The sequence below is a fragment of the Stegostoma tigrinum genome, chromosome 47 (genome assembly GCF_030684315.1).
Source record: "Stegostoma tigrinum isolate sSteTig4 chromosome 47, sSteTig4.hap1, whole genome shotgun sequence".
NCBI lineage: Eukaryota > Metazoa > Chordata > Chondrichthyes > Orectolobiformes > Stegostomatidae > Stegostoma > Stegostoma tigrinum.
The window spans coordinates 3,196,097-3,220,856 of record NC_081400.1 but is presented as its reverse complement, the minus strand read 5'-3'; the positions used below and the strand labels follow the sequence as shown (position 1 = coordinate 3,220,856).

At 54.2% G+C, this 24,760-nt stretch overlaps 1 protein-coding gene across 1 annotated transcript; it reads left to right on the top strand.

The window, feature by feature from the left end:
• Nucleotides 1-4,499: 4,499 nt before the first annotated feature.
• Nucleotides 4,500-24,413, top strand: LOC125449727 (hepatoma-derived growth factor-like). The gene is made up of 6 exons (XM_059643048.1): nt 4,500-4,780; nt 17,931-18,007; nt 19,527-19,665; nt 20,846-21,016; nt 23,272-23,478; nt 24,163-24,413. The coding sequence occupies exons 1-6, from the start codon at nt 4,694-4,696 to the stop codon at nt 24,181-24,183; spliced, it is 702 nt and encodes a 233-aa protein (XP_059499031.1). The 5' UTR covers nt 4,500-4,693; the 3' UTR covers nt 24,184-24,413.
• Nucleotides 24,414-24,760: the final 347 nt, after the last annotated feature.

Below are 24,760 nucleotides of genomic sequence, written 5' to 3'. Positions count from 1 at the left end.
CGCTCCCTCAGCACTGACCCTCCGACAGTGCCTCCTCCCTCAGCACTGACCCTCCGACAGTGCCTGCTCCCTCAGCACTGACCCTCCGACAGTGCCTCCTCCCTCAGCACTGACCCTCCGACAGTGCCCGCTCCCTCAGCACTGACCCTCCGACAGCACCCGCTCCCTCAGCACTGACCCTCCGACAGTGCCTCCTCCCTCAGCACTGACCCTCCGACAGTGCCTCCTCCCTCAGCACTGACCCTCCGACAGTGCCTCCTCCCTCAGCACTGACCCTCCGACAGTGCCCGCTCCCTCAGCACTGACCCTCCGACAGTGCCTCCTCCCTCAGCACTGACCCTCCAACAGTGCCCGCTCCCTCAGCACTGACCCTCCGACAGTGCCTGCTCCCTCAGCACTGACCCTCCCTGACAATGTGGTGTCCCTCATTGAATGCTGGATCAGACGCGATGGAGGCACCTCTCCACCTTCTCTGTGGGGGGGTGGGGGGGGGGGGGGGGCGGGGGGGGGGGGGGTAATTAGGGAACGGCAATAAATACTGGGCCTTGCCCAGGGTGCCCAAATCTCCTGAATGGATATTTTAATAAAAAATGGTGGAAGCGTTAAAAGTCGTAATGATGGAGTGAATGAATTTGACCCAGAAATGCCATTAGATCGTGACTGGCACAGACTTAGAAAACAAACATTGAAAACAGAACCAGGCCATTCAGCCCCTCAACCCCGCTCCACGATATAAATAGGATCAGGGCTGAACCTCATATCTCAACACCTTTACTCCCAATCGTGCCACATACTCCTTTTGTCTCTAGAAATCTATCAATTTCTTTCCAAAATGTTCCTTCTAAAATTGACGCAGACCACTTTCTGTGACAGAGAACTCCTCAATCTCTGGCTCTGGCAATTTTCTCCTCTTCTCAGTCCTACCCCATCTTCTTTTGGCTGTGACTCTCCCCCCAACCCCAACAACGCCCTTGCGGGCCAGACTCCCTCAACGAGGGAGATAATGTCCTCGTTGTGGTCAGCCCCGTTAGAATTTTGTACATTTCAGTCAGACCTTTCCCCCTCTCTCTCATTCTTGCAAACTCCTGTGAATTCACTCGTCTCAAACTCTCCCTGTAAGGCAAATGTCCCATCGCTGTGTAGAGGGTCTATTACCAAAAGGATGTGGGTGCTTTGGAGAGGGTGCAGAGGAGGTTCACCAGGATGTTGCCTGGTATGGAGGGTGCTAGCTATGAAGAGAGGTTGAGTAGATTAGGATTATTTTCATTAGAAAGACGGAGATTGAGGGGGGACCTGATTGAGGTCTACAAAATCATGAGGGGTGTAGACAGGGTGGATAGCAAGAAGCTTTTTACCAGAGTGGGGGACTCAATTACGAGGGGTCATGAGTTCAAAGTGAGAGGAGGAAAGTTTAAGGAAGATATGCGTGGAAAGTTCTTTACACAAAGGGTAGTGGGTGTCTGGAATGCGTTGCCAGCGGAGGTGGTAGAGGCGGGCACGTTAGTGTCTTTTAAGATATATTTGGACAGGTACATGGATGGATGGGGAGCAAATGGACACAGACTCTTAGAAAATCGATGATAGGCTTAGATAGAGGATCTCGTTCGGCGCAGGCTTAGAGGGGTGAAAGGCCAGTTCCTATGCTGTAATTTTCTTTGTTCTTTGTTTGTTCTAGCGTAAGTCCAGACCGGGTAAGTCGACAGATTTCCTTCCACCCTTTAGTGATCCCTCCCTGTTGGGGTTTTAAGCCACAATCTGGTTGCGATTTCTTGAGTCTTGCTTCCAATTCCCCGTTTAATCAATTTCAATGAATTGAAACTCCCCACGGCTGCGGTTAAAGGATTTGAACTCAATATTCTACCTAATAGTCCAGGCATCAGGGTCTCTGATCTCCAATGCCTTGGCTGAAGGAAAGAAAACAGTTCATCGAAACGTCGGCAGTAGGAGCAGGAGTAGGCCATTCGGCCCAGGAGCCAACTCCGCCACCCAATACTATCGTCCAACTCAGTCGCCCCCACTTTCTCCCTTTCCCCATCCCCTTTAAACTGTGAACCCGACTGGTTCTGGTCTCTTCCCCATTCACTGGGAACATCTTTACCCTCGTCTAGTCCTGGCAGAATTTTGCGGGTTTCTGTGAGATTCTCCCCTTCGTTTATCTAAACTGCGGCGAGTACCATGCTAACCGGTTTCCCACACTCTCTTTGTACGTCAGTCCTGCCATCCGAGGAATCAGCCTGGGGGATCCCTCGTTGAACTCCCTCCATCGCCAGGACATCCTTCCTCAGGCACAGAGACCAAAACCACGCACAATATTCCAGATGTGGTCTCACCAAGGCCCTGTAAAGTTGCACCAGGACACCCCATGCTCCTGTGCGTGAATCATCTTGTTATGAAGGCCAACATGCCACGGCTAAGATCTTAACATGGTTTTGAGTTCACAGATGGCTGAACGGACACACGAGGACCTACCCACCCGAAACATCAACGGTCCTGCTCCTCCTCCTCTGATGCTGTCTGGCCCGCTGTGTTCCTCCAGCTCGACACTGCGTTATCCCATATTCCTCACTCTGTTCTGCTACCCTAAAGCACTTTGTAAGGTATCATCTACCTGCGCCGCATGCAAAACAAAACTTTTCACTATACCTAGGTACATGTGACAATAATAAATCACGTCAATCCCTCCATACCTCCAAAACGGCTTGTCTCCAATGAAATGATACCTTTCCTTATAAAGGGAGCAAAACCGCTCACAGTGCTTCAGACACGGCCTCACCCCAGCGTCTTGGGCAGTCCCAATAAGCCTTCCCTCTCTTGCACCCAAACCCCCTTGGAATCAGGGCCAACATCCCCATTAGCCCTTCCCGATTCCCTGCTGCCCCTTTGGGTTGCCAGCTCCCTTCAGTTCTTTTCCAGGGAGACCTGGACAAGAGAAAGCCTTTGTCCAGCGGCTGGAACTCGGAAGGAGGCAGGTGTCCAACAAACGCCAGGCACACGCTAGACTCAGCTGGGCTCAGAGGCAGAGGGAGGGAGAGACAGCCGGCCTTTCGGATGGGGTCTTGTGAAGTTCTTTTCTCAGCCTTTTATTACATCTGAGTCATTTCTGTAAACAGCTTTTTGTTTTTTAACCAATGAACCCACAACAAGGCAGAAGCTATCAAACCCTGTTCCTCTGTGTTTCTTAAATCACTGAATACCCATCAATCAATCAGTTAGCACGTCTTCTGGGAAGGGTCTAATTTCAGACATCAATAGTGGGCAGAGCAGCTTTACTCTGTATCTAAGCCATGCTGTCCCTGGCCCGGGAGTGTTTGATTGGGTATGAGGGGTGTTGGCAGAGAGAACAGTACACAGGGCACTTTGCTATTGGTATCATACAATCCCTATAGAGCGACAGCGGGCCTTTCAGCCCACTCAATCTACACTAACCCTCCGAACAGCATCTCACCCAGACCCACCCCCACTAATCCCATGGCTAATCTCCCTTGACTATGCATCCTGGATATACAGAGTAATTTAGTCTGCCAATCCACCCTAACCTGCACATCTTTGGACTGTGGGAGGAAACTGGGGCACCTGGAGGAAACCCACAAAAACATGGGGAGAATGTCTGTGTGGAGTTGGCACAGTTACCTGAAGGTGGAATCGAACCTGGGTCCTTGGCGCTATGAGACAACAGTGCTAACCAATGAGCCACTGTGCTACCCTTGTCCTAACCATCTCCCCTACCCCTCCCTTTACCCCTCCAACACCCCTTAACCTTAGTCCCTCTACTTACCCCTCTGCCTCGTCTTCTACCACTCACCCAAACCCCTCCCCTTACCCTCTTCAACTCCCCCTTAGTTCAATCCCTCCACCTCCCCCGCCCTACCTCTCCCCCTCACCTTCAACCACTCACCCAAACCCCTCCAAATCCCCTTTACCACAAGCCCATCACTTACCTCTCTGCTACATCTCCATTCACCTCCAGCCCTCACCCAAACCCCTCCATTTACCCCTCTTCTCCTCTCTCTCCCCGACTCCTCCAACAGCCCCTTACCCCAACCATTTACCCCTCTCCTACCACTCTCCTCTACCCCTCCAATTCCTCCTTAACCCAACACCTCCATTTACCCTTCTCTAACTTCCCTTTACCCCAAACACTGCATTTACTGCTCTCCTACCCCTCCAACTCCCCCTTACCCCAACCATTTACACCTCCCCTCTACCCCTCCAACTCCCCCTTACCCCAAAAACTCCTTTTCCCTCTCCCCCACCCCTTTACCCCAAACTCTGCATTTAGTCCTCTCCTACCTTTCCCTTTACCCCTCCCCTCCATTTACCACTCTCCAATACCCCTCCAACGCCCAACATACCCCCAACATCTCCCCTTGCCCAGAGACAACATTTGGGGAGATGCGCGCAGGAGTCCCCTTTAAGGGGTCGATCTCTCCGCGCTCGGCTGGCCGCGCCTGGAGGACCGGGAGGCGGCCGGCGGCAAGCGGCGGGTCCTCCAGGGCGGCGGGAGGAGCGCGGAGAGGGTCGAGCGGGAGGAAGGCGCGGGGCCTGGAGTCGGGCGAGAGGCGCGGGGAGAGAGACCGAGGCTGAGGCCCGGGGCCAGAGGCGCGCACACAGAAGGACAGAGGCCCGGGGGGGGGGGCGGGAGGGTGGGGGGACAAGACGGTGGCGGCGGAGGGCAGCACCGAGAGCGGGCACGATGTCGCGGATGAACCGCCAGCAGGATTACAAAGCCGGGGACCTGGTGTTCGCCAAAATGAAGGGTTACCCGCACTGGCCGGCACGGGTAAGCCGTTGGGGTGGGTATTACCCCCTTGTGGGGGTGGTTCCTGTGGTGGGGGGGGGGGTGGATTTTACCCCCTGGGGGGGGAGGTTACTATGGGGGGGGTGGGTATTAGCCCCTGGGGGAGGGTTCCTGTGGTGGGGGGGTGGATTTTACCCCCTGGGGGGGGGAGGTTACTATGGGGGGGGTGGGTATTAGCCCCTGGGGGAGGGTTCCTGTGGTGGGGGGGTGGGTATTACCCCCTGGGGGGGGGGGAGGTTACTATGGGGGGGGTGTATTAGCCCCTGGGGGAGGGTTCCTGTAGTGGGGGGGTGGGTATTACCCCCTGGGGGAGGGGTCTTGTAGTGGGGGGGTTCGGTATTACCCCCTAGGGGAGGGTTCTTGTAGTGGGGGGTGTGGGTATTATCCCCTGGCGGAGGGTTCCTGTAGTGGGGGGGTGGGTATTACCCCCTGGGGGAGGGGGAGTTACAATGGGGGGGTATTACCCCCTTTTGGGAGAGGGGGCTACTATGGCAGGGTGGGTACAACCACCTGGTGGAGGGGGTGTTGCCGTGGGAGGGTATTACCCCCTTGTGGGAGGGGGGACTACTATGGCGGGGAGGGTGATTACTGTGGGGCGTGGGTACTACCTTCTGGGGGAGGGGCTTACTATGGTGGGGTGGGTATTACCCCCTGGGGAGGAGTTACTGTGGTGGTGGAGAGTACTACTGTCTGTAGGAGGGGGAGTTAGTATGGGGGGGGTGGGTGTTGCCCCTTGGGGGAGGGGGAGTTAGTATGGATGGGGTGGGTATTTCCCCCTGGGGGAGGGGGAGTTAGTATGGGTGGGGTGGGTATTAAACGCAGGGGGAGGGGAGTTACTATGGTGGGGGTGGGTATTTGCCCTGGGGGAGGGAGATTACTATGGTGGGGGTGGGCATTGTCCCCTGCAGGAGGGGAAGTTAGTATGGGGGGGTGGGTGTTGCCCCCTGGGGGAGGGAGAGTTAGTATGAGTGGGGTGGATGTTACCCCCTGGGGGAGGTGGGGTACTGGGGGGCGTGGGTATTACCCCCCAGATGGGAGGGATTACTATGAGATATATTACCCCCTGGGGGAGGGGGCTATTATGTGGGGTGGGTGTGAATTACTCTGGGGAGGGAGATATTATGTGGGGGGTGGTTTAACCCGGGGGAGAGGTTTACCATGTGGGGGTGGGACGTAATATGAAAGAGTGGCGAGGGGGTGGTTCCCCTGGGGAAGAGGGATATTAAGTCAGGGGTGTAAGTTACTCCCTGGGGGAGGGGCTTATTATGTAACAGAGGGCACTTACCCCCACTCTCTCCCCTGGAGGGCGTATAATAGAGAGGAGGGGAGTTACCCCCAAGGGACGGGGTTAATATATGCGGGAGGGGGTTATTATGTAGGGGAGGTGGAAGTATCCCTGGGGGAGGGCAATTATTATGTGGGGGAGGGGAGTTGCCTCCAGGGGAGAGGGTATTATGTAGGGGAGAGAAGGGGTTATTATATTGGGGAGAGGAGTTACCCACAGGGGAGGGGGGTATTATACGTGAGAGGTATTCCTTGGGGAGAGGCGTGTTACTTATTGGAGGAGGGCATATATATGGGACAAGGAGTGTTATTCACAGGGTGAGAGGGTATACTGTACATGGGGACGGTTTGTTACCCTCTGAGGGTGCAGGCGAACATGGGGTGGGTATAAATGGGCGCTACAGATGAGAGGAAAGTGTGGGTGGAGTATTACCCCCTTGGGGGTGCAGGTTTACATGGGGAAGGATATATAGGATGGGGAGGAGCGTGCAGTGAATGGAGGAGGAATATATTATTTGCTGATACAGGGCAGTATCGGTGAGGGGGAAGGGAGTATCCGGTGGTGGGGAGGAGTGTGTTATTAACCATAAGGGTGTAGCAAGAGGGTTGGGGGGCATTACCAACTGGGATTGAGTGATATGACACACTTGGTTGGCGCAAGGGGCCCGTGGTGGTGTCCAGTGAGAACCCTACAGAGTTGAATGAATTATTACCCACTGGAACTGTCACCCATTTGTTTGGGTGGTGTTCTCCGAGCGGATTGTGGGATATTGCTCAGCGAGGAGGGGGGAATCTCAAACTGACAGGGTGTCAATCACTGGAGGCTGATTACCCGCTATGGGGCGTGGTGCTGCTCCCCCCACCCCGAATGCAGCCTTCTGGCGATGGGGCAGAGGTGTAAACTTACAGGGATTGCCGCCAGGGGTCTAAATGTAGAGCGCTTGGTGGGGATCAGCAACTGGGGGCAAGTACCGTGACTGTTAGCCCCACCCCCAACCTGGATAAAGACTGAGGTTTCCCCCATCGGGGTATTGGGGAGGTGTGATGACCACCTGGAGTTGGAACTGTATGGATCACCCCTCTGGGGTAGGAATTGTATGTAAGTTGGGGGGAAGCTGTGGCGATTACCCCCCCCCCCAACAGAACTGTTGGTATTACCCCTGGAAAAGTAGCAGGAGCTGTAGGGATTAACCCCTGGAGGGTAGAAGGTCTGGAGATAACACCCCAGGGAGCTGTGGTGTGCATTTATCTGCCTGGGGACATTTTCCCTCCTTTGGGGGTAAACCCTGGGGATATTTGCCCCTTTTGTTTGTAGTAATTAATCCCTTTGGAGAAAGCCATGAGGACATTCCTTATTGAGGTGTGCATTACACCACCACCACCCCCCCCCCCCCCCCACACACACACACACAAGGACTACTGTCTGTGTGGAGTTCGTACATTTTCCGTGTCTGTGTGGGTTTCGTCCCACAGTCCAAAGATGTGCGGGTTAGGGTGGATTGGCCGTTCTAAATTGTCCCCTAGTGCCCAGGGATGTGCGGGTTAGGGTGGGTTGGCCATGCTAAATTGTCCCCTAGTGCTCAGGGATGTGCGGGTTAGGGTGGATTGGCCGTGCGAAATTGTCCCCTAGTGCCCAGGGATGTGCATGTTAGGGTGGATTGGCCGTGCTAAATTGTCCCCTAGTGCTCAGGGATGTGCGGGTTAGGGTGGGTTGGCCGTGCTAAATTGTCCCATAGTGCCCAGGGATGTGCGGGTTAGGGTGGATTGGCCGTGCTAAATTGTCCCGTAGTGCCCAGTGATGTGCGGGTTAGGGTGGATTGGCCGTGCTAAATTGTCCCGTAGTGCCCAGGGATGTGCGGGTTATGGTGGATTGGCCGTGCTAAATTGTCCCCTAGTGCCCAGGGATGTGCGGGTTAGGGTGGATTGGCCGTGCTAAATTGCCCCCTAGTGCCCAGGGATGTGCGGGTTAGGGTGGATTGGCCGTGCTAAATTGTCCCCTAGTGCCCAGGGATGTGCGGGTTATGGTGGATTGGCCGTGCTAAATTGTCCCCTAGTGCCCAGGGATGTGCGGGTTAGGGTGGATTGGCCGTGCTAAATTGTTCCCTAGTGCCCAGGGATGTGCGGGTTAGGGTGGATTGGCCGTGCTAAATTGTCCTGTAGTGCCCAGGGATGTGTGGGTTAGGGTGGATTGGCCGTGGTAAATTGTCCCGTAGTACCCAGGGATGTGCGGGTTAGGGTGGACTGGCCATGCGAAATTGTCCCGTAGTGCCCAGGGATGTGCGGGTTAGGGTGGATTGGCCGGGCTAAATTGTCCCGTAGTGCCCAGGGATGTGCGGGTTAGGGTGGATTGGCCGGGCTAAATTGTCCCCTAGTGCCCAGGGATGTGCGGGTTAGGGTGGATTGGCCATGCTAAATTGTCCCCTAGTGCCCAGGGATGTGCGGGTTAGGGTGGATTGGCCATGCTAAATTGTCCTGTAGTGCCCAGGGATGTGTAGGTTGGGTGTGGGGTGGGGGTTAGCCATAGGAAATGCAAAAGACGGGGATAGGGTAGGGGTTGGGACTGAGTGGGATGCGCTTTCTGTGGTTGGTGCGAACTCGATGGGCCGAATTGCCTGCTCCCAGACTGTCGGAATTCTAATGATTAGCACCCGTCTTCAACCAAGGGGATGAGCCATCCATGGAAATCTTGCTGGTTCGGAATCCGGGTCTCTCTCACCCTTGGCCCTCAAGGACTCCTGCAGTTCGAGAAGGCAGCTGACCGCCACCTTCACCAGGGGGCAATTAGGGATGGTCAGTACATGTTAGAGTGAAATTGAAGGGATTGACATGAGTTAAATCTGCCAGGATTGGATTACACGGTGACAGTAATGAATTGAGGCTTAAGAATACTTTGAAAATGAGGCTGGAGTTCATGCAGGTGCGTAGATTTCAGGGATGTCCTTTAATAGCATTGTCTCATTTCAGAATCCAAGTGTCTCACTCTCTTTAAAATGTGGGATCGTTGCAAAGCCTGCTTATCGTTTTGGCCAGGTTGTGTTTACAGAGTTTTCTGAAAGTTTTCAAAAACAAAAATTAATAACTGCTTCGTTTCAAACTCTGGAGATCGGGGAGGGAGGGCGAAGACCCCTCAGATCGGGCTAAATGGCAGTTGACAATGCGCTGGCTTCTCTGGGTGGCTTATCCGATTTGGTTCGGAGCAGCGGAACGGGTCTCCGAAGGGGGCGGATCGCTGACCCGCCTTCAGGAGCACGAGGGTGGGTGCTGTCGGTGTTTTCTGGGAGCACGTGACTCTCTGTCACCAGACGCTGCTTCTCAACCTGGCATTGTATGGCGGTCCGTTTCACCCCAATGCCACCATTGCCCCCACCCCCCAACACTGTATCGCAGGGACCCCAGGTGGGCCGAAAGATCTCCAGTCTCCGTTGCACCCTTTATCGCAGTCTCGGGGCGCCCCGAGGCTCAGAGGATTGTTAAATCAGAGCTGTAGTATTGGGAGTGCAGTGGGTCATTTCACTGTGCACAGCAATCTCCCGTGAGCAGCAATGTATTGTGACCTCCCCCCCCCCCCCCCCCCACCCCATCCAACCCTTCAATCGTACTTCCAATTTTGTGTTAGCCTGTCCCTCTGGCATGGTTAGATGCTCCAATAGTAACAGTGCCCCCACTGGAGTTCTCCAGTAGTTCCCCGATGTTGAGCCTGAGTCCGCGGGAGCGAGAACGCCGGTCCCTGTGGAACAGGAGCTCGGTGCTGTTTGTTTTCAGGGATCTCTTGCCTCCCCCAGGAACTCCGACAAGACCGATCTGGGCCTCCAGCTCACGGTCTTGCGTTCCTGAGGTGACCTAGGGTGCGTAAGGCCTCAAACGATCATGGTCGGCCCTTGAGGTGTGGGCGTGTAAGGGGCCGAGGGGACGTGCACCCTGCCGACTGCAGCAGTTCGGCAGGATGGCCCACCACCACCTTGAGGGGCAGTTAGGGACAGGAGATAATCCCCATGCTCAACCGGAAACAGAAGCAAACCGAAAAAAAGGAACAGTATTTGAAAGCAATGAAGTTAGACGGCCAAGGAGATGGGGCTGGAGAGTGGGTCTAGCTGGGTAGCTCTTTCAGCAGCCGGTACAGACACGATGGGCCGAATGGCTTCCCTCTGTACTCTCAAGTTCAATAAAAAGAACAAATTAAGGACTCAGTAAGAATCTATTTCCTCCGAGGTGTCTCTCGCACAGACAAAAAAAGAGAGACGATTGAAAAAGTTCACAGTGCATACTGTCTGGCCGGGTGTTCAGAAACAAAACTGGGTGGAAGGACTCAAGGTGTACATTGGCCGTGCTCCAGTTGAATGACAGAACAGGCTCCCCCAGCCCCGTCACCCCTCAGCTCTGAGAGATCTCTGGAATGGGATTGTTGCTGGGAGGGCTGGCATGTCTATTCTGGCATGTTGAAGCGATGGGAGCGGCTGACTTGATTTCAGGGTGTTGGACGTGAACTTTAGACTCCCGGTCTATTACCCAATTGATTTGTGCCCACGCCCTGTATCTGTGCGGCAGTCTGTTTATTCACTACCATCACAGACGCACGCACACACACACACGTACAGGTACATGCACATGTGTGTGCACACACACACACACACGTACAGACAGACACATGCACACACTCCCCTATAGACAGGCAGTCTCACACACGTACAGACTCCTACACACAGGCAACACACACACACACACACACCCCTACAGACAGGCAGAGATACACACCCACACCTACAGACAGGCAGGCAGATACACACACGTGCACACCTACAGACAGGCAGACACACACGCATAAACACACAGACAGGCAGACGCACACTGTCACATCTACAGACAGGCAGACACACGCACACACGCACACTCTCACACCTATAGACGGGCAGACTCACACCTATAGACACGCACACACGCACACAGCTATGTGTGCACCCCAAAAGACAGGCAGATGGACACATACATGGTAATTGCTGTGAAATTATCAGAGCTTTGGGCTGTTAATGACTCTAATTGCCCTTTGAAAACAAGGTGGTCTGTCTGTAGCTGAAAAATTCAGCGCCTGCTGAGTTGTTGCCCATGGGAGGTTGGAGGGGCCTGGTGCTGAGGGTCAGAGAGGATGGGGTTGGAAAGTGAGCCTTAACATCGTGGCTGGTTGTCTTGAGCCAGTCAGAAGCCTGTGACGAATGGAAAGTCAACGATCGATCAGTTTGTTTAGGTGCTGCTTCGGTGGGCTCTCGATATTTGTTCCCTGCCACTAAATTTCTCTGTCACTCGTCTCCAGCTGAGAGAAAATGTGCAGGCACTATTGTTAGTCTCCAGCACTGGCACAGGCCTGCGCCACCCCCGCAGTTGAGTTGCAGTCTGATGGCAGTGGCTGGGCAGCTTGCCTTGCTATCTCGAACAACTCCTGAAGGATCTGCCACTGTCTGTCCTTACTGTATGCTTACGATAATCCAGAACCACGTGTTAACCCAAGAAAATCACCCCACCCCCCCCGCCCGAACTGCTTTCTGACCCTTACCCTGTTCAGGGTCCTCCTTGGCCTATCCTATCTCTTCAACCAGTAAATCATGGCCTAGCCATGTCCCCCCCCGTGAATTAAAAAAAAACCATGTAGCAAGGCTGTTGTGAAACTTGTGAGGGTTCAGGAAAGATTTACAAGGATGTTGCCGGGGTTGGAGGGTTTGAGCTGCAGGGAGAGACTGGGTAGGCTGAGGGGTGACCTTCTAGATGTTTATAAAGTCACGAGAGACACAGATAGAGTGAAAGTCTTTTCCCTAGGGTAGGGGACTACAAAACTAGGTTTAAGGTGAGAAGGGAAAGATCTAAAAGGGGCCGAAGGGGCAGCTTTTTCACACGGTGGTGCGTGTATGGAACGGGCTGCCAGAGGAAGTGGTACGGACTGGTACATTTAAAAGGCGTCTGGATGTGTATATAATAGGAAGGGTTTAGAGGGATATGGGCCAAATGCTGGCAAGTGGGACTGGATTAATGTAGCATATTTGGTCGGCCTGGACGAGTTGGACCGAAGGGTCTGTTTCTGTGCTACATGACTGTAAGCTGTTGCTGAATTTCTCACACTGACTGTAAACTCCAGCCTGAGTGTCGTGACTCTCTGTCCTTCCGTTTCCCAGACACACACCATCTGTCTAGTACTCAGCGACTGTGCGGTACTTTCCTGGGGATTATAGTTGGATGATGTTAAGGATCAAACAAAGCAGCCTCAGGATTAGACTCTTCAGAGACTGAGAGATAGATTAAGTGTCGGTGCGCTGTGGGAGTACGCCAGTGGGCACCATGCCAATAGCTGGCTCTTTTTACCCCTCCTCTCCTCCCCTTTCTCTTTGAGATTCCAGGGCACTGCCTCCCTCTGTACAGGAAAGGTGGGGGGTGGGGCGGGGCAAGCCACCACTTTCTCAGAGGGGACAACTAGGAGTGAGCAATAAATGCTGGGCCCAGCCTGCAAAGACCGTGACCAAATTAAACAAAAACAAAATTTAAAAAAAAACAAAAGAACGAGGAGCAGGAGGAGGCCATCTGACCCCCTCGACCCTGCCCCGCAATTGAATAAGATTGTTGACGCATCTTTTCAAGGACTCAGCTCCACTTGCCCTGCCGCTCACCCTAACCATTAATCCTTCCACTGTTCCAAAATCTGTCTCTGCCTTCAAAATATACAACGAATTAGCCTCAACTGCTTCACTGGGCAGGGAATTCCACAGATTCCCAACCCTTTGGGTGAAGAAGTTCCTCCTGAGCTCAGTCCCAAATCTGCTCTCCCTTTATTTTGAGGCCGTGCCCCCTTCGTTCTCGTTTCACCCACCAATGGGAACACCCTCCCTGTTTCTATCTTATCTATTCTCTTCATAATTTTATATGTTTCTATAAGAACCCCCCCCCCACCACCACTTCCTTCCTTCTAAATTCCAATGAGTATAGCCCCAGTCAATCCAATCTCTCCACCTAAACCAACCCTCTCAACTCTGGAACCAAACTAGTGAACCTCCCCTGCACCCCCCCCCCCCCAGTACATCCTTTCTCAAGTAAGGAGACCAAAACTGTGCCTAGTACTCCAAGTATAGCCTCACCAGCTCCCTATACAGCTACAGCATCCCTGTTTGTAAACCTCCTCCATGAATGAAGTCTGCCCCGCCCTGTTAAATTTTAATAAGTTTCAATCGCGACTCATTTTTCTGAACTCCGGTGAAGACAGACTGAATGGAAGCAATCTGGGGCATTTTAGAGAGACGGTCAGCTCTGGGTCAGCCAAGACTGGATTACTGCGTCCATTTCTGGGCCCCCTGTACTTCAGGAAGAATATGGAGACCTCTAGGAGAGGGGTGCAGAGGGAGACTGCCCAGAACAGAACCCGGACGAGAGGGGAGTCGGGCTGTGTGGAGAAAAACTGGGAAAAGCTCAGAGGTGAGAAGGTTTGGTGGTGGGGGGGATGCGTGAAAGGCGTTGGAAAAGACCTCGAGAGAAAGAATTTGTGTTTTTGACGTAGCTGATCTTTGTAATCTGGGACGTCCGGTGGGTGGGAGAATCTTTCCTTAAAAAGGGAGCGGTTTGCGGGGAACTCGAGACTTGGGGAGAGACACGCAAAGCCTCCAGAAATTTATTTTGTCAAAATCAGAGTCTTTCAGCTGAGCAAACCTTCTCTGAACTGCTGCCCAGTGCGATAATCTCTTTGCTTCCTGCGGCGGAAACCAAAACTATACCCAGTAGTCTCATCAAGGCCTGAAGATCCTGAGAGGACTTGACAGGGAAGAAATGGAGAGGTCGTTTTCCCCCCTTGTGTGGGTGAGTCTAGGAACCAGAGGGACATCGTCTCAGAATAAGGGGTCATCCTTTGAAGACAGGTGGTGAGGAACTTCTTCTCCCTGAGGGAAGTGAATATTGGGGAATTCTTTATTGCAGAGGGCTGTTGAGGCTGGGTCATTCAAAGTTGAGACAGAATTTTAATCAGGAAGGGAGTGAGGGTTATGCGAGTGGTGGGGGGAGGTAAAGGCGGGAAAGTGGAGTCGAGGATGAGCGCATCACCCATTGAAAGCAGACTTGACAGGCCAAATAGCCGCCTTCTCCCCCTACAACTTACAAAACCTCCTTCCTTTGATTCTCCATTTCCCTTGTACTATCTGCCCGCATTTCAACTTGCCTTTTGAAACGCCCGCTGCGGCGATTCGATTCGTGTAGTAGGGCAAGCGGATGCCCCTGTTCCTCTGAATCCTGGGTGTAGGGGCTGGAGAAGGTGACGGATGGAGATAGGGAGGAGGTGCAGGGTGGAGGCATCGAGATGGCTAGCACCAGCCACTAGCGTAGGCCACAGGGAAGATGGATGTTGTCAAAAAAGGGAAGCTCAGTGACGGATAGAGGCCGAGGCAGACAGAAAGAGGAATAGTTGCCTGCTGCGTAGGACGAGAGTTGGATTCGGAGTCGGCCGCTCAGCCCCTCGATTCTACCCGGGGCCCACGGGTGGAACACTGGGAACAGATCCGCTCCCCCGGAGCCAGGTTTGCTGGGCTGAACTCGGAGATGGAGGGACTGTCAGTGACGAGTCCTCAGCAAGACCATAGGTAATATGGTTGCTTCCCATTCTTTAAGAAAAATGCAAGCCCCCCCGCCAACCCCTTTCAATCGCTGTAAGGCCTGGAGTTACGTGTAGGCCCAGACTGGGTAAGGATGCAAATTTCACCTTCCCCTTACTCCTGTTGTCGGGCCCCGATGTGGGATTTTGTGTCAAGTGCTCGTGGTCAGTAAGTGGTGTGAGAGGAGATAGCTGTACAGAGTGAGTGAGCCCCAGCCGCAGGGGAGGGCAGAGTCCGCTTTCAGCAAGCTTGTTATCAATCTGTTCGCACAGAACCCTGCCTGCGGAGAATGTAAACATTCACAGAGGTGCGGGAGGTTGTTTCTGCTCCCCGCAACCCAGTGACAGGGCCTTTTTTGTTAGTTTTAAGATAATGCCGACAGCACGTGTGCGTGGGCGAGAGAGACATGTCGGTTTATCGGCCGATTGCGGGTCCCAGCTTGACCGGGCATGTCAGAGATACTGTGTTGGAGCCTCCCATCGGGTCAGAGCGCCCGCAGCTCCTTGCTGATCTACTCGGGCCCATGGGTGGAACGCTGCCAACAGCCCTGCGCCCCCTTCTAGCAGGAAAGATAGACTGGAGCCAGAGAAGGTTCGCTCAGGGATGGAGGGACCACCTGTGATGAGGAGAGGATGAGCAGGGTTATTTGGAGCCCATGCTCACTGGAGTTTGGATGAATGAGGTGTGACCATTTAGTGGAAAGTTCTGAGGATGGGCCACCCGAAACGTTAACTCGCATTTCTCTCCAGAGGTGCCGCCAGACCTACTCAGCAATCTCTGTTTTTCTTTCTGATTTACTGCATTCGCAGTTCTTTTGTTTTTTTGATTAAGATTCTTCGGGGGCTTGCCAGGGTAGATGCGGAAAGCCTATAGAGTCATACAGCAGGGAGATAGACCCCGCAGCCCAGCTGTCTGAGGAAAGGGTTACCGGACCTGAAACGTTAACTGTGTTTTCTCCTTCACAGATGCTGCCAGACCTGCTGAGCTTCTCCAGCAACTTTGTTTTTGTTCCTTCAGTCCAGCTCGTTCAGGCTGACCACATTCCCAAACTGAACCAGTCCTGACTACCTGCATTACCCCTCCTTACCCTTCTAAACCTTTCCCACTTGTGTACCTGTCGAAATAACTGTAGCTACAACTATCACTTTCCCTGTTCATTCCATATATGAAGTATTCCCTGTGTGGAAAATGTCGCCCCTCAGGCTCCTTTTAAATCTTTCTCTCCTCACCTTTAAAATATGCCCCCTAGTTGTGACCCCCCAACCCCGGAGGAAAGAGCTATGCTATTCACTTTGTCTGTGTGCCTCATGATTTTATTAACCTCAATAAGGTCATCCCGCAACCACCTCCATTCCAGTTAAAAAGTGTCCCAGTCTATCCTTACGACCCGAACTCTCTAGTCGCTGCAACATTCTGGTAAATCTCTTCTGAACCCGCTCCAGTTTTAATAATATCCTCCCGGTAACAGGGCGACCAGAACTGTGCTCCAGCTCACAATGTCCTGTACAACCTCCTGATGCCCCATTCCTATACTCAAAGGTCTAAGCAATGAAGGCAAAGTGCTAAACACATGCCCCTGTGAGACAAGTTTCACAGAATTATGTACCTGAACCCCCAAGTCCCTCTGTTCTGCAGCTCTCCCCAGGGTGTATCTCCTTGTGGGACCGTCTAGGACCAGAAAGCATCATTTCCGAGTGAGGGGTCTCCCATCGAAGACGAGAAAGAGGAGGAATTTCTACCCTGCGAGGGGAGAGGAGCTCTTTACCGCAGACAGGCTGTTGAGGCTGGGTCACTCAGACTATTCGAGGCCGAGATAGAAAGGCCTTTCGTCAGGAAGGGAATCGAGGGACGGGAGAGCAGAGTTGCGAGTGATCAGACCGGCATCTCCTTGAATGGCTGTGGGGCAGTTTTGAAGGGCTGAATGGCCTGCTTCTGTCGGCTCTTAAGGTCTCGCGATCTCCTCTACTGTGCCCACCCCCAAAAAAAGTCCACATGCCTGCCTCCTCTTCCTCCCCTCACTTGTTGTGATTGGGCTGGCATGCTTCCCTTCGCATCGACAGCCAGGGAGTGTGTGCGGAGGGGGGCGGTGGGAGCTTGCTGTGGGCATGTGCACGCGCGCGCGTGTGTGTATCGACTGCCCGCTCCTCTCACCGCTTTGCGGCGGCGAAGGACTGAAAGCGGGCTCCGTTGCAGGCACCGAAGTGCTTTGGCGCTGCCCAGCGTTGATGGAAGGCGCTAGAGGAATGCAGGCTTATTTTTGATTGGGCAGCTGATTGTATTTCTTGGAGAAGTGCGCCTCCTGTCACGTTGTTAAAAATATTCAGACGGAACCCTGAGGCTCAAAACTGGGCGGGTTTGAAGGGCAGAGCAGACTCGAGTGGCTGCCCTATTTTTGTGATTGGCCTGCAAGACCAGAGGGGCACAGTGACCCCACCCTCCTTTCACGGGTGAGGGAGGGGTGCGAGAGGGGATCAGCAACAGTATCCATCCCATCTGGGCTGGTATCGTTACACTGAAAACGCCCAAAGGGTTTGTTCATGATCCCGTCGAAATGAACACGTGACGTAAAACAGATTTATGAGCTTCATCCTCATTCACACGAGGGCTTCGCTGGCTATGTTAGCACTCGTTGCCCAGATGGGCATTTATAAGTCTCTGTGGGTCTGGGAGTCATGTGTAGGCCAGACCAGGTAAGGATAGCAGATTTCCCTCCCTAAAGGACATTTCTGACGATGGATTCCAGATTTTATTTTCACACAAAAACAGTTTAATTTCACTTCAGTACAGGCAAACCAATAAATGAATCTGTTAGTTGCGGCTACTTTCGGCACTCAACAGGTGAGTCTCGCTGTCTCAGTCTTTTACCCATCTGGGCTCCTCGATGATAGCTGGAGCTCGGAGTTCTGTCTCCGTTTACACAGCAACAGGCTCAGTCTGATGTTTAAAGATGGCCCCTGAGCTGGGAGAAGTCCCCGCCGTTACGCTGTTCCAAATGTGATGTTCCATGCTGCACTGAGTACTTTTCTCCGTGCAAAAGAGCAGGGCCAGGTGTCGCCATGCGCAGCCAAGCCAAGGTCATTACAATTTTGCTTCCACTCCACTTGCCTTTCATGTATTTTACTTGGATTGCTTCGTGCCCTGCCCTGAACGATTAACCCTGAACAATCTGGTTTTGAGCCAAACGTGACACCGAGGCCAATGCTCCCATTTTCAGTTCTGTCTCTTGTTTGAATCCACAGATCGATGAGCTTCCGGAAGGAGCTGTGAAATCGCCGTCCAACAAGTACCCCATCTTTTTCTTCGGCACCCACGAGACGTAAGTCAGAGTGCACTGCACCGTGTCATCCACCCTGCCAGAGGCGCTCTCTCCACCCCCCTCCCTCGCTCTCTCTCTCTCCATCTCTGTCACCTCCTGCACCCCCTCCCTATCTCCGTCACCTCCTCCGGCCCCTGCACCCCCTCCCTATCTCCGTCACCCCCTCCTGCCCCTTTCCCTCGCCCCACTCTCTGCTTCAGCTTCTCCTTCCTGTCTCTGTCTCAATATGTCTCTCTCCCTCTCTCTCTCTCTCTCACGCTGTCCCTCTCTCTCGCTCTCTTTCTTTCTCTCTCTGTCATTCATATTCTCTCTCTCAGTCTTGCTCGCTTGCTGTCTCTGTCTCTGTCTCTCTCTCTGTGTGTTTGTGGGTGTCTCTCTGTCTGTCTGTCTCTCTCTCTCTTTCTCTCTCTGTCTCCCTCTCCCTCTCTCTGTCTCCCTCTGTCTCTCTCACTATCTATGTGTCTATCTCTCATTCAGGACGGTGTAAAGAAATTGGGCTGACTTGATGTATGGGCTAAAATGTGGCAGATCAAATACAGTATGGGAAGACGGGAGTTTATGGTAGGAGGAACACAAGCCCAGAATGTTTCTTAAATGGTTAGGGTTTGGAAAGTGTAAATATGTAAAGAAACAGGTACCTTTATCGATAAGTCACTGAAGGCTGATATGCAGGTGTAGTAAGTTATTAGGAAGCCTAGTGGAAGGCTAGCCTCGACTGTGCGAGGATTTGAGTGCAGGAGTAGTGAGGTCTTGCTTCGACTGTCCAGGAGCTCAGTTCGATCACACCTGGAGTGTAGTTCCGGTCTGCTTTTCCCAGGAAAGATGTTATCCCACAGTGGGTTTGCAGCGAGGGTTCACCAGAATTGTTACCAAGAAGCTGGGACCGTCGTATGGAAGGAGATTGGGAGAATGAAGCCTGAAACTCTCCAGTTTTGTAGAATGAGAGGTGATCTCACCGAAACATACAGGATACTTAAAAGGATAGACAGGGTTGATGCACGCACGACGTTTCTCCTGGATGGAGAGTCTAGAGGCAGAGGTCACGGTTTAAAAAATAAGGGGGATGCCACTGAGCAGACCTTACTTGAGTCAGAAGCTGGTGAATCTTTGGGATTCCTTACCGCGGAGAGCTGTAGAGGTTTAGCGTTTGAGGGTGTTTAAGGTAGATTTCTCATTCCCGGAGGGATGCATGGGGAAATGGCATTGAAATGTTTGATCAGCCGCCATCGTATTGAATATTGGGGCCAGGCTCGATAGGTTCCTGTTGTTCCTGTCCATCAACGTCCCACATTCACCCTTCCCCTGAACCCTCTGGCGTGTCCCCTGTACTCCGTGACCCCTTCCCACTTAACCCTTCCTGCCCCCTGCTCCAGACAACACACAGCTCCTGCCCTGGGTGTGTCTGCCTGGGGATTTTGAGTTTCGGAGTGGCATTTTAAGCTGATGACTGTTTGACTATCTGAGCTGATATGGAGCAAGGGGTCCGGATATTTATTTTCCTGCCCATTCCCTCTTGCAGTGCCTTCCTTGGGCCCAAGGATCTGTTCCCTTACGAGGAATCCAAGGAGAAGCTGGGGAAGCCAAATAAGCGAAAAGGTTTCAGCGAGGGCTTGTGGGAGATCGAGAACAATCCCACGGTCAAGAAGTCAGGTTACCAGGTTAGTATCTCGCTCTCTGTCTGCCCTGGGCACTCGGCACAGCTCACTGAGCCCCCCGTGGGTCCCTGTGAAATCTGACAGTCCCCCTCCGTGTGTCTGTCACCTCCTCCGGCCCCCGACACCTCCCTCCCTATCTCCGTCACATCCTCCGGCCCCCTACACCCCCCTCACTGTCTCTGTCACCCTCTCCGGCCCCCAACACCCCCTCCCTGTCTCTGTCACCCCCTCCCCCCACCGGCCCCCAACACTCCCTCCCCTGTCTCTGTCACCCCCTCCAGCCCCTACACCCCCTCCCTATCTCTGTCACCTCCTCCGGCCCCTACACCCCCTCCCTATCTCCGTCATCCCCTCCTGCCCCCTGCCCCTTTCCCTCTCCCTCTCCCCACTCTCTGCTTCAGCTTCTCCTTCCTGTGTCTCCCCTTTCCCTCCGCCTTCCTGCCTTTCTCTTCCAGCCCGCCCTTCTGTCAGCTCCCTTCAAATCCAGCCTCCTTGACCAAATGCTGCTTCCCTTCCTCCCTCGATACGCCCTTGTGCGATTTCTCGGGTAGCAGGCTGCGTCCAGGCACAGAGCCGTACAGCACGGAAACAGGCCCTTCGGCCCAACTAGTCTGTGCCGACCATAATCCCAAACTGAACTCTTCCCACCTGCCTGCTCCTGGCCCATATCCCTCCAAACCTTTCCTACTCATGCACTCTTCCAAATGCCTTTTAAACGTTGTAACTGTACCCACTCACCCACCACTTCCTCAGCAAGTACATTCCACCCACGAACCATTCTCCGCAGCAAAAAAAACAAAATGTGCCCCGAATGCTTTTTATTAAACCTTTCTCTGCTCACCTTAAAAATAGTCTTTAAATCCCCCCACCCTAGGAACAAGAGAGCTACCGTTCGCGTTACCTACACCCCTCATCATTTTCTGTATCCCTTCGAACTCTGTTGCTTCAGTGTAATAGAAATCCCAGCCTCTCGCTATAAGTCAACCCGTGTTCCAGGTGAATCTCTTCTGAACCCACTCACTCCAGTCCCAATGGGAATATAATTACCCTCCAGTTTGCCCCAGGGAGGGGTAGACATAGCCAGCTTGTGACCCACAGGAAAGAGGCGAGGCTTTTGGCAGTGGGTGGGGGGGACTGGGTGCTGCCGAGCGAGGGTGCACTGTTTTCTGACCTCTCCATGCAGGCGCCGGAGCGAAACCAGAGCTCCTCGGAGGGGGAGGGCGATGCGGAGAAGAAGGAGAATGCTGAGGGCAGCAGTGATGAGGAGGGCAAGCTGGTTATCGATGAGCCGGTGAAAGACCAGGACAAACTGGAGAAGACTGGATCGAAACGCAAGTCGGTCACTCCGACAAAGGTACGGCCCTCCCGTGGGTGGGGCTCCGTCTCCCTGGTCCTCACCCCGTCTCTGTACCCCACCCCTCACCCTCTTGCTCTCTCTCACTCTCTTTCCCTTCACCCTTTCTCTTTCCCTTCACCCTTTCTCTTTCCCTTCACCCTTTCTCTTTCCCTTCACCCTTTCTCTTTCCCTTCACCCTTTCTCTCTCTCTCTCTCTCTCTCTCTCTGTCTCTTTCTCTCTCTCTCTCTGTCTCCCCCCCCCTCCTCCCCCCCTCCTCCCCCCTCCCCCCCCCTCCTCCCCCCTCCCCCCCCTCCTCGCCCCCCTCCTCCCCCCTCCTCCCCCCCTCCTCCCCTCCCCTCCTCCCCTCCCCTCCTCCCCTCCCCCCTCCCCCCTCCTCCCTCTCCCCCCTCCTCCCTCCCTCTCCCCCCTCCTCCCTCCCTCTCCCCCCTCCTCCCTCCCTCTCCCCCTCTCCTCCCCCCTCTCCCCCTCTCCTCCCCCCTCTCCCCCTCTCCTCCCCCCTCTCCCCCCTCCTCCCTCCCTCTCCCCCCTCCTCCCTCCCTCTCCCCCCTCCTCCCTCCCTCTCCCCCCTCCTCCCTCCCTCTCCCCCCTCCCTCTCCCCCCTCCCTCTCCCTCTCCCCCCTCCCTCTCCCCCCTCCCTCTCCCCCCTCCTCCCTCCCTCTCCTCCCTCCTCCCTCCCTCTCCTCCCTCCCTCTCCTCCCTCCCTCTCCCCCCCTCCCCCCTCCTCCCTCCCTCTCCTCCCTCCCTCTCCCCCCCTCCCCCCTCCTCCCTCCCTCTCTCCCTCTCCCCCCTCCTCCCTCCCTCTCCCCCTCCTCCCTCTCCCCTCTCCCCTCTATCCCTCTCCCCTCTATCCCTCTCCCCTCTATCCCTCTCCCCTCTATCCCTCTCCCCTCTATCCCTCTCCCCTCTATCCCTCTCCCCCTCTCCCCCTCTCCCCTCTCTCCTCCTCCCCTCTCTCCTCCTCCCCTCTCTCCTCCTCCCCTCTCTCCTCCTCCCCTCTCTCCTCCCCTTCACCTCTCTCTCTCTCGCGCTCTCTCTCTATCTCTCTCATTCTCACTCTTCCTTCCTCGCCCCCTCTTTCCCCGACTTTTATAGAGTCATAGAATTGAACAGCGCAGAAACAGACACTTCGGTTTAACTCGTTTGTGCTGACCCATATCCTAAATTAATCTAGACCCATTTGCCAACATTTGGCCCAAACCCCTCTACAATGCCTTTTAAATGCTGTAACTGTACCAGCCTCCACCCACTTCCTCTGGCAGCTCATTCCACACACGCAACACCCTCTGTGTGAGAAAGGCCACTTTTAAAACTATGCCCCTCTAGTTTCAGACTCCCCTACCCTGAGGAAAAGACCTTGTCTATTCACCCTGTCCATGCCCCTCATGATGTTATAAACCTCTATAGGGTCACCCCTCAGCCCCAGACGCTCTGGGGGAAAATAGCCCCAGCCTATTCAGGCTCTCCCTGTAGCTCCAGTCCCGGCAACATCCTTGTAAATCTTTTCTGAACCCTCTCAAGTTTCACAACGTCCTCCCTGTAGCAGGGAGACCAGATTTGAACGCAATATTCCCAAAGTGGCCCTAACCAATGTCCTGTACAGCTGCAACATGACCCTCCCAACTCCCTCTACTCAATGCACTGACCAATAAAGGGAAGCGTACAAAACACCTTCCTCACCGCCCTGTCTACCTGCAACTCCCCTTTGAAGGAGCTATGTACCTGCCCCCCAAGTGTCTTTCCCCCTCTCTTGCCTCCATCCCCATTTTCCACCACTTCACATACCCACACTTTCCTCCCTCTGTCTCTCTTGCCACCCACTTTCCCCTCTCTCTCTCTCTCTCTCTCCCTCTCGACAGCCCCCACCATCTCTTTCTCGCACTCCATACCCACTCACCCCGTCTCTCACCACCCGCCCCCGTCACTTCCCCCTCTCTCTCATCCCTGCTTTCCCTCTCTCTCGTTCGCCCCCACTTTCACCCCTATCTGTCACCAGGCCCATGTTCCCCTTTCTCTCTTGCTCGCCCCCACTTCCACCTTGCACCCTATCTCTCTCTGTGTCTCTCATTCCCCCCCCCGAACTTCTCGCTTCTCCTCCTCTGACCATACACACGCGTGCGCCCTCTCTCTCTCGCGCGTGCTCTCTCTCATACACACGCCCAAGAGTCATGTTGTTGTTGTGGCAAAGAGCTGCCATTTCCTTCCCCGTTTCTGTGCCCCTGCTCTCCCGGCCTGACTATTTCTTGTTTCTCAGGTTTCCCCAAAGCGGCTGTGTGATTCCAAGGAGGAGGAGGAAGGGCGTAAGGACGCTGGGGAGGAGAGCCAGCCTGCCCCAGCCCTGGAAGGAGAGTGTGGCCGTGAGGGGAAGGGCAACGAGGAGAACGAGGCCGGTCTGACCCCGAGCGAGAATACAGAGAGGGAAGTGGCTAACGTCATAGACCCCCAGACAAAGGAAGAGGGGGTAAGGAGCTGCCCACCTCCTTCGTGAATAATGTGGTGTTAATGAGGCAAGCTGCGCATGCCCCCAGCCTCCCTGCTTCCTCCTCCCTGTCTCTGTCACCTCCTCCAGCTGCTACACCCACTCCCTATCTCTGTCACACCCTCCAACCCCCTACACCCTCTCCCTATCTCTGTCACCCCCTCCACCCCCTCCCTATCTCTGTCACCCCCTCCAGGCCCCTACACCCCCTCCCTACCTCTGTCACCCCCTCCATCCCCTACACCCCCTCCATCCCCTACACCCCCTCCCTATCTCTGTCACCCCCTCCATCCCCTACACCCCCTCCCTATCTCTGTCACCTCCTCCAGCCCCCTACACCCCCCCCCTCCTCTGTCACCACCTCCAGGCCCTCGCAGCCACTCTACACTTTCCTAAGTGCAGCCTGAGGTCGGGAACGCGCTCCCTAAACGTAGCAGGGGCTTGGTGCCTGCGAACATATTTGGCGACGTTGTTTTCGGGGCAGGGGTTAATCCCTGGAAGGTGTCACCAGCGTCTCGACGCCCGCATCGTGCCCCTGTCCTGCTGAGTTCTGGGCGCCGTGCAAATGCACGTGCACTTTGGAGAATTGATTCTGTTCTTTGTTCACAGCACAACGTGGACCTTGACTCTAACTCATTTCTGTCTCTGTCTCTCTGTTTCCTCTAGGCTGGAGCTGTAGCTGTTTAACAGGAGGAAGCTGATTCACCCAGACCAGCCTTTTTTTGCAGATGCGTCAACCCCTAATGTCCCCTTCCCACTGCCCCCCCCCACTCCCCTTTCTGCCCTGCTACCTGATAGCTGACAAAATTTTATTTTACATTCGAAAAGGAAAAGAATTGTTTGTGCAAATAGTGGCTTTTTACACCAGTGTCAGGCAGGGAGCTCACTTTTATGGTAATTAAACTCAAAAAGAAACACCTCTGCTTCACAGACTGTCGCATTCACTGCTTTGCGGTCCGTTTCTTACCCCCCCCCTCCCCACCTCCGCAGTTGCTAGCACAGACGGGGGTGGGGAGAGGGTCGGAATGGGCCCCTTGCTCTCGCCTTCCGACAACCGCGTTACTAACCTACTCTTGCAGACAAAAACGTAGCGTTCCCCAAGTGTGTCGATCCTTGGGAGGGACGATTTAAAACGGGCGCCCCAGTCAGGAGTTTAATGGAATACTCCCCACGCTTGAGAAACACGCTGCCGTCCGGGACAGAGCAGCCCCACCTCCCACTTAGATTGGCACCACATCCGCTCCCTCTGCCACCAACGCTCAGT

Bases quoted from the DNA above. Each gene is read 5' to 3' on its own strand.
- LOC125449727 (XM_059643048.1), top strand. From the start codon at position 4,694: ATGTCGCGGATGAACCGCCAGCAGGATTACAAAGCCGGGGACCTGGTG. The intron at 4,781-17,930 runs GTAAGCCGTTGG...TTGAATCCACAG, and splicing joins ACCCGCACTGGCCGGCACGG to ATCGATGAGCTTCCGGAAGG. The intron at 18,008-19,526 runs GTAAGTCAGAGT...TCCCTCTTGCAG, and splicing joins TTCTTCGGCACCCACGAGAC to TGCCTTCCTTGGGCCCAAGG.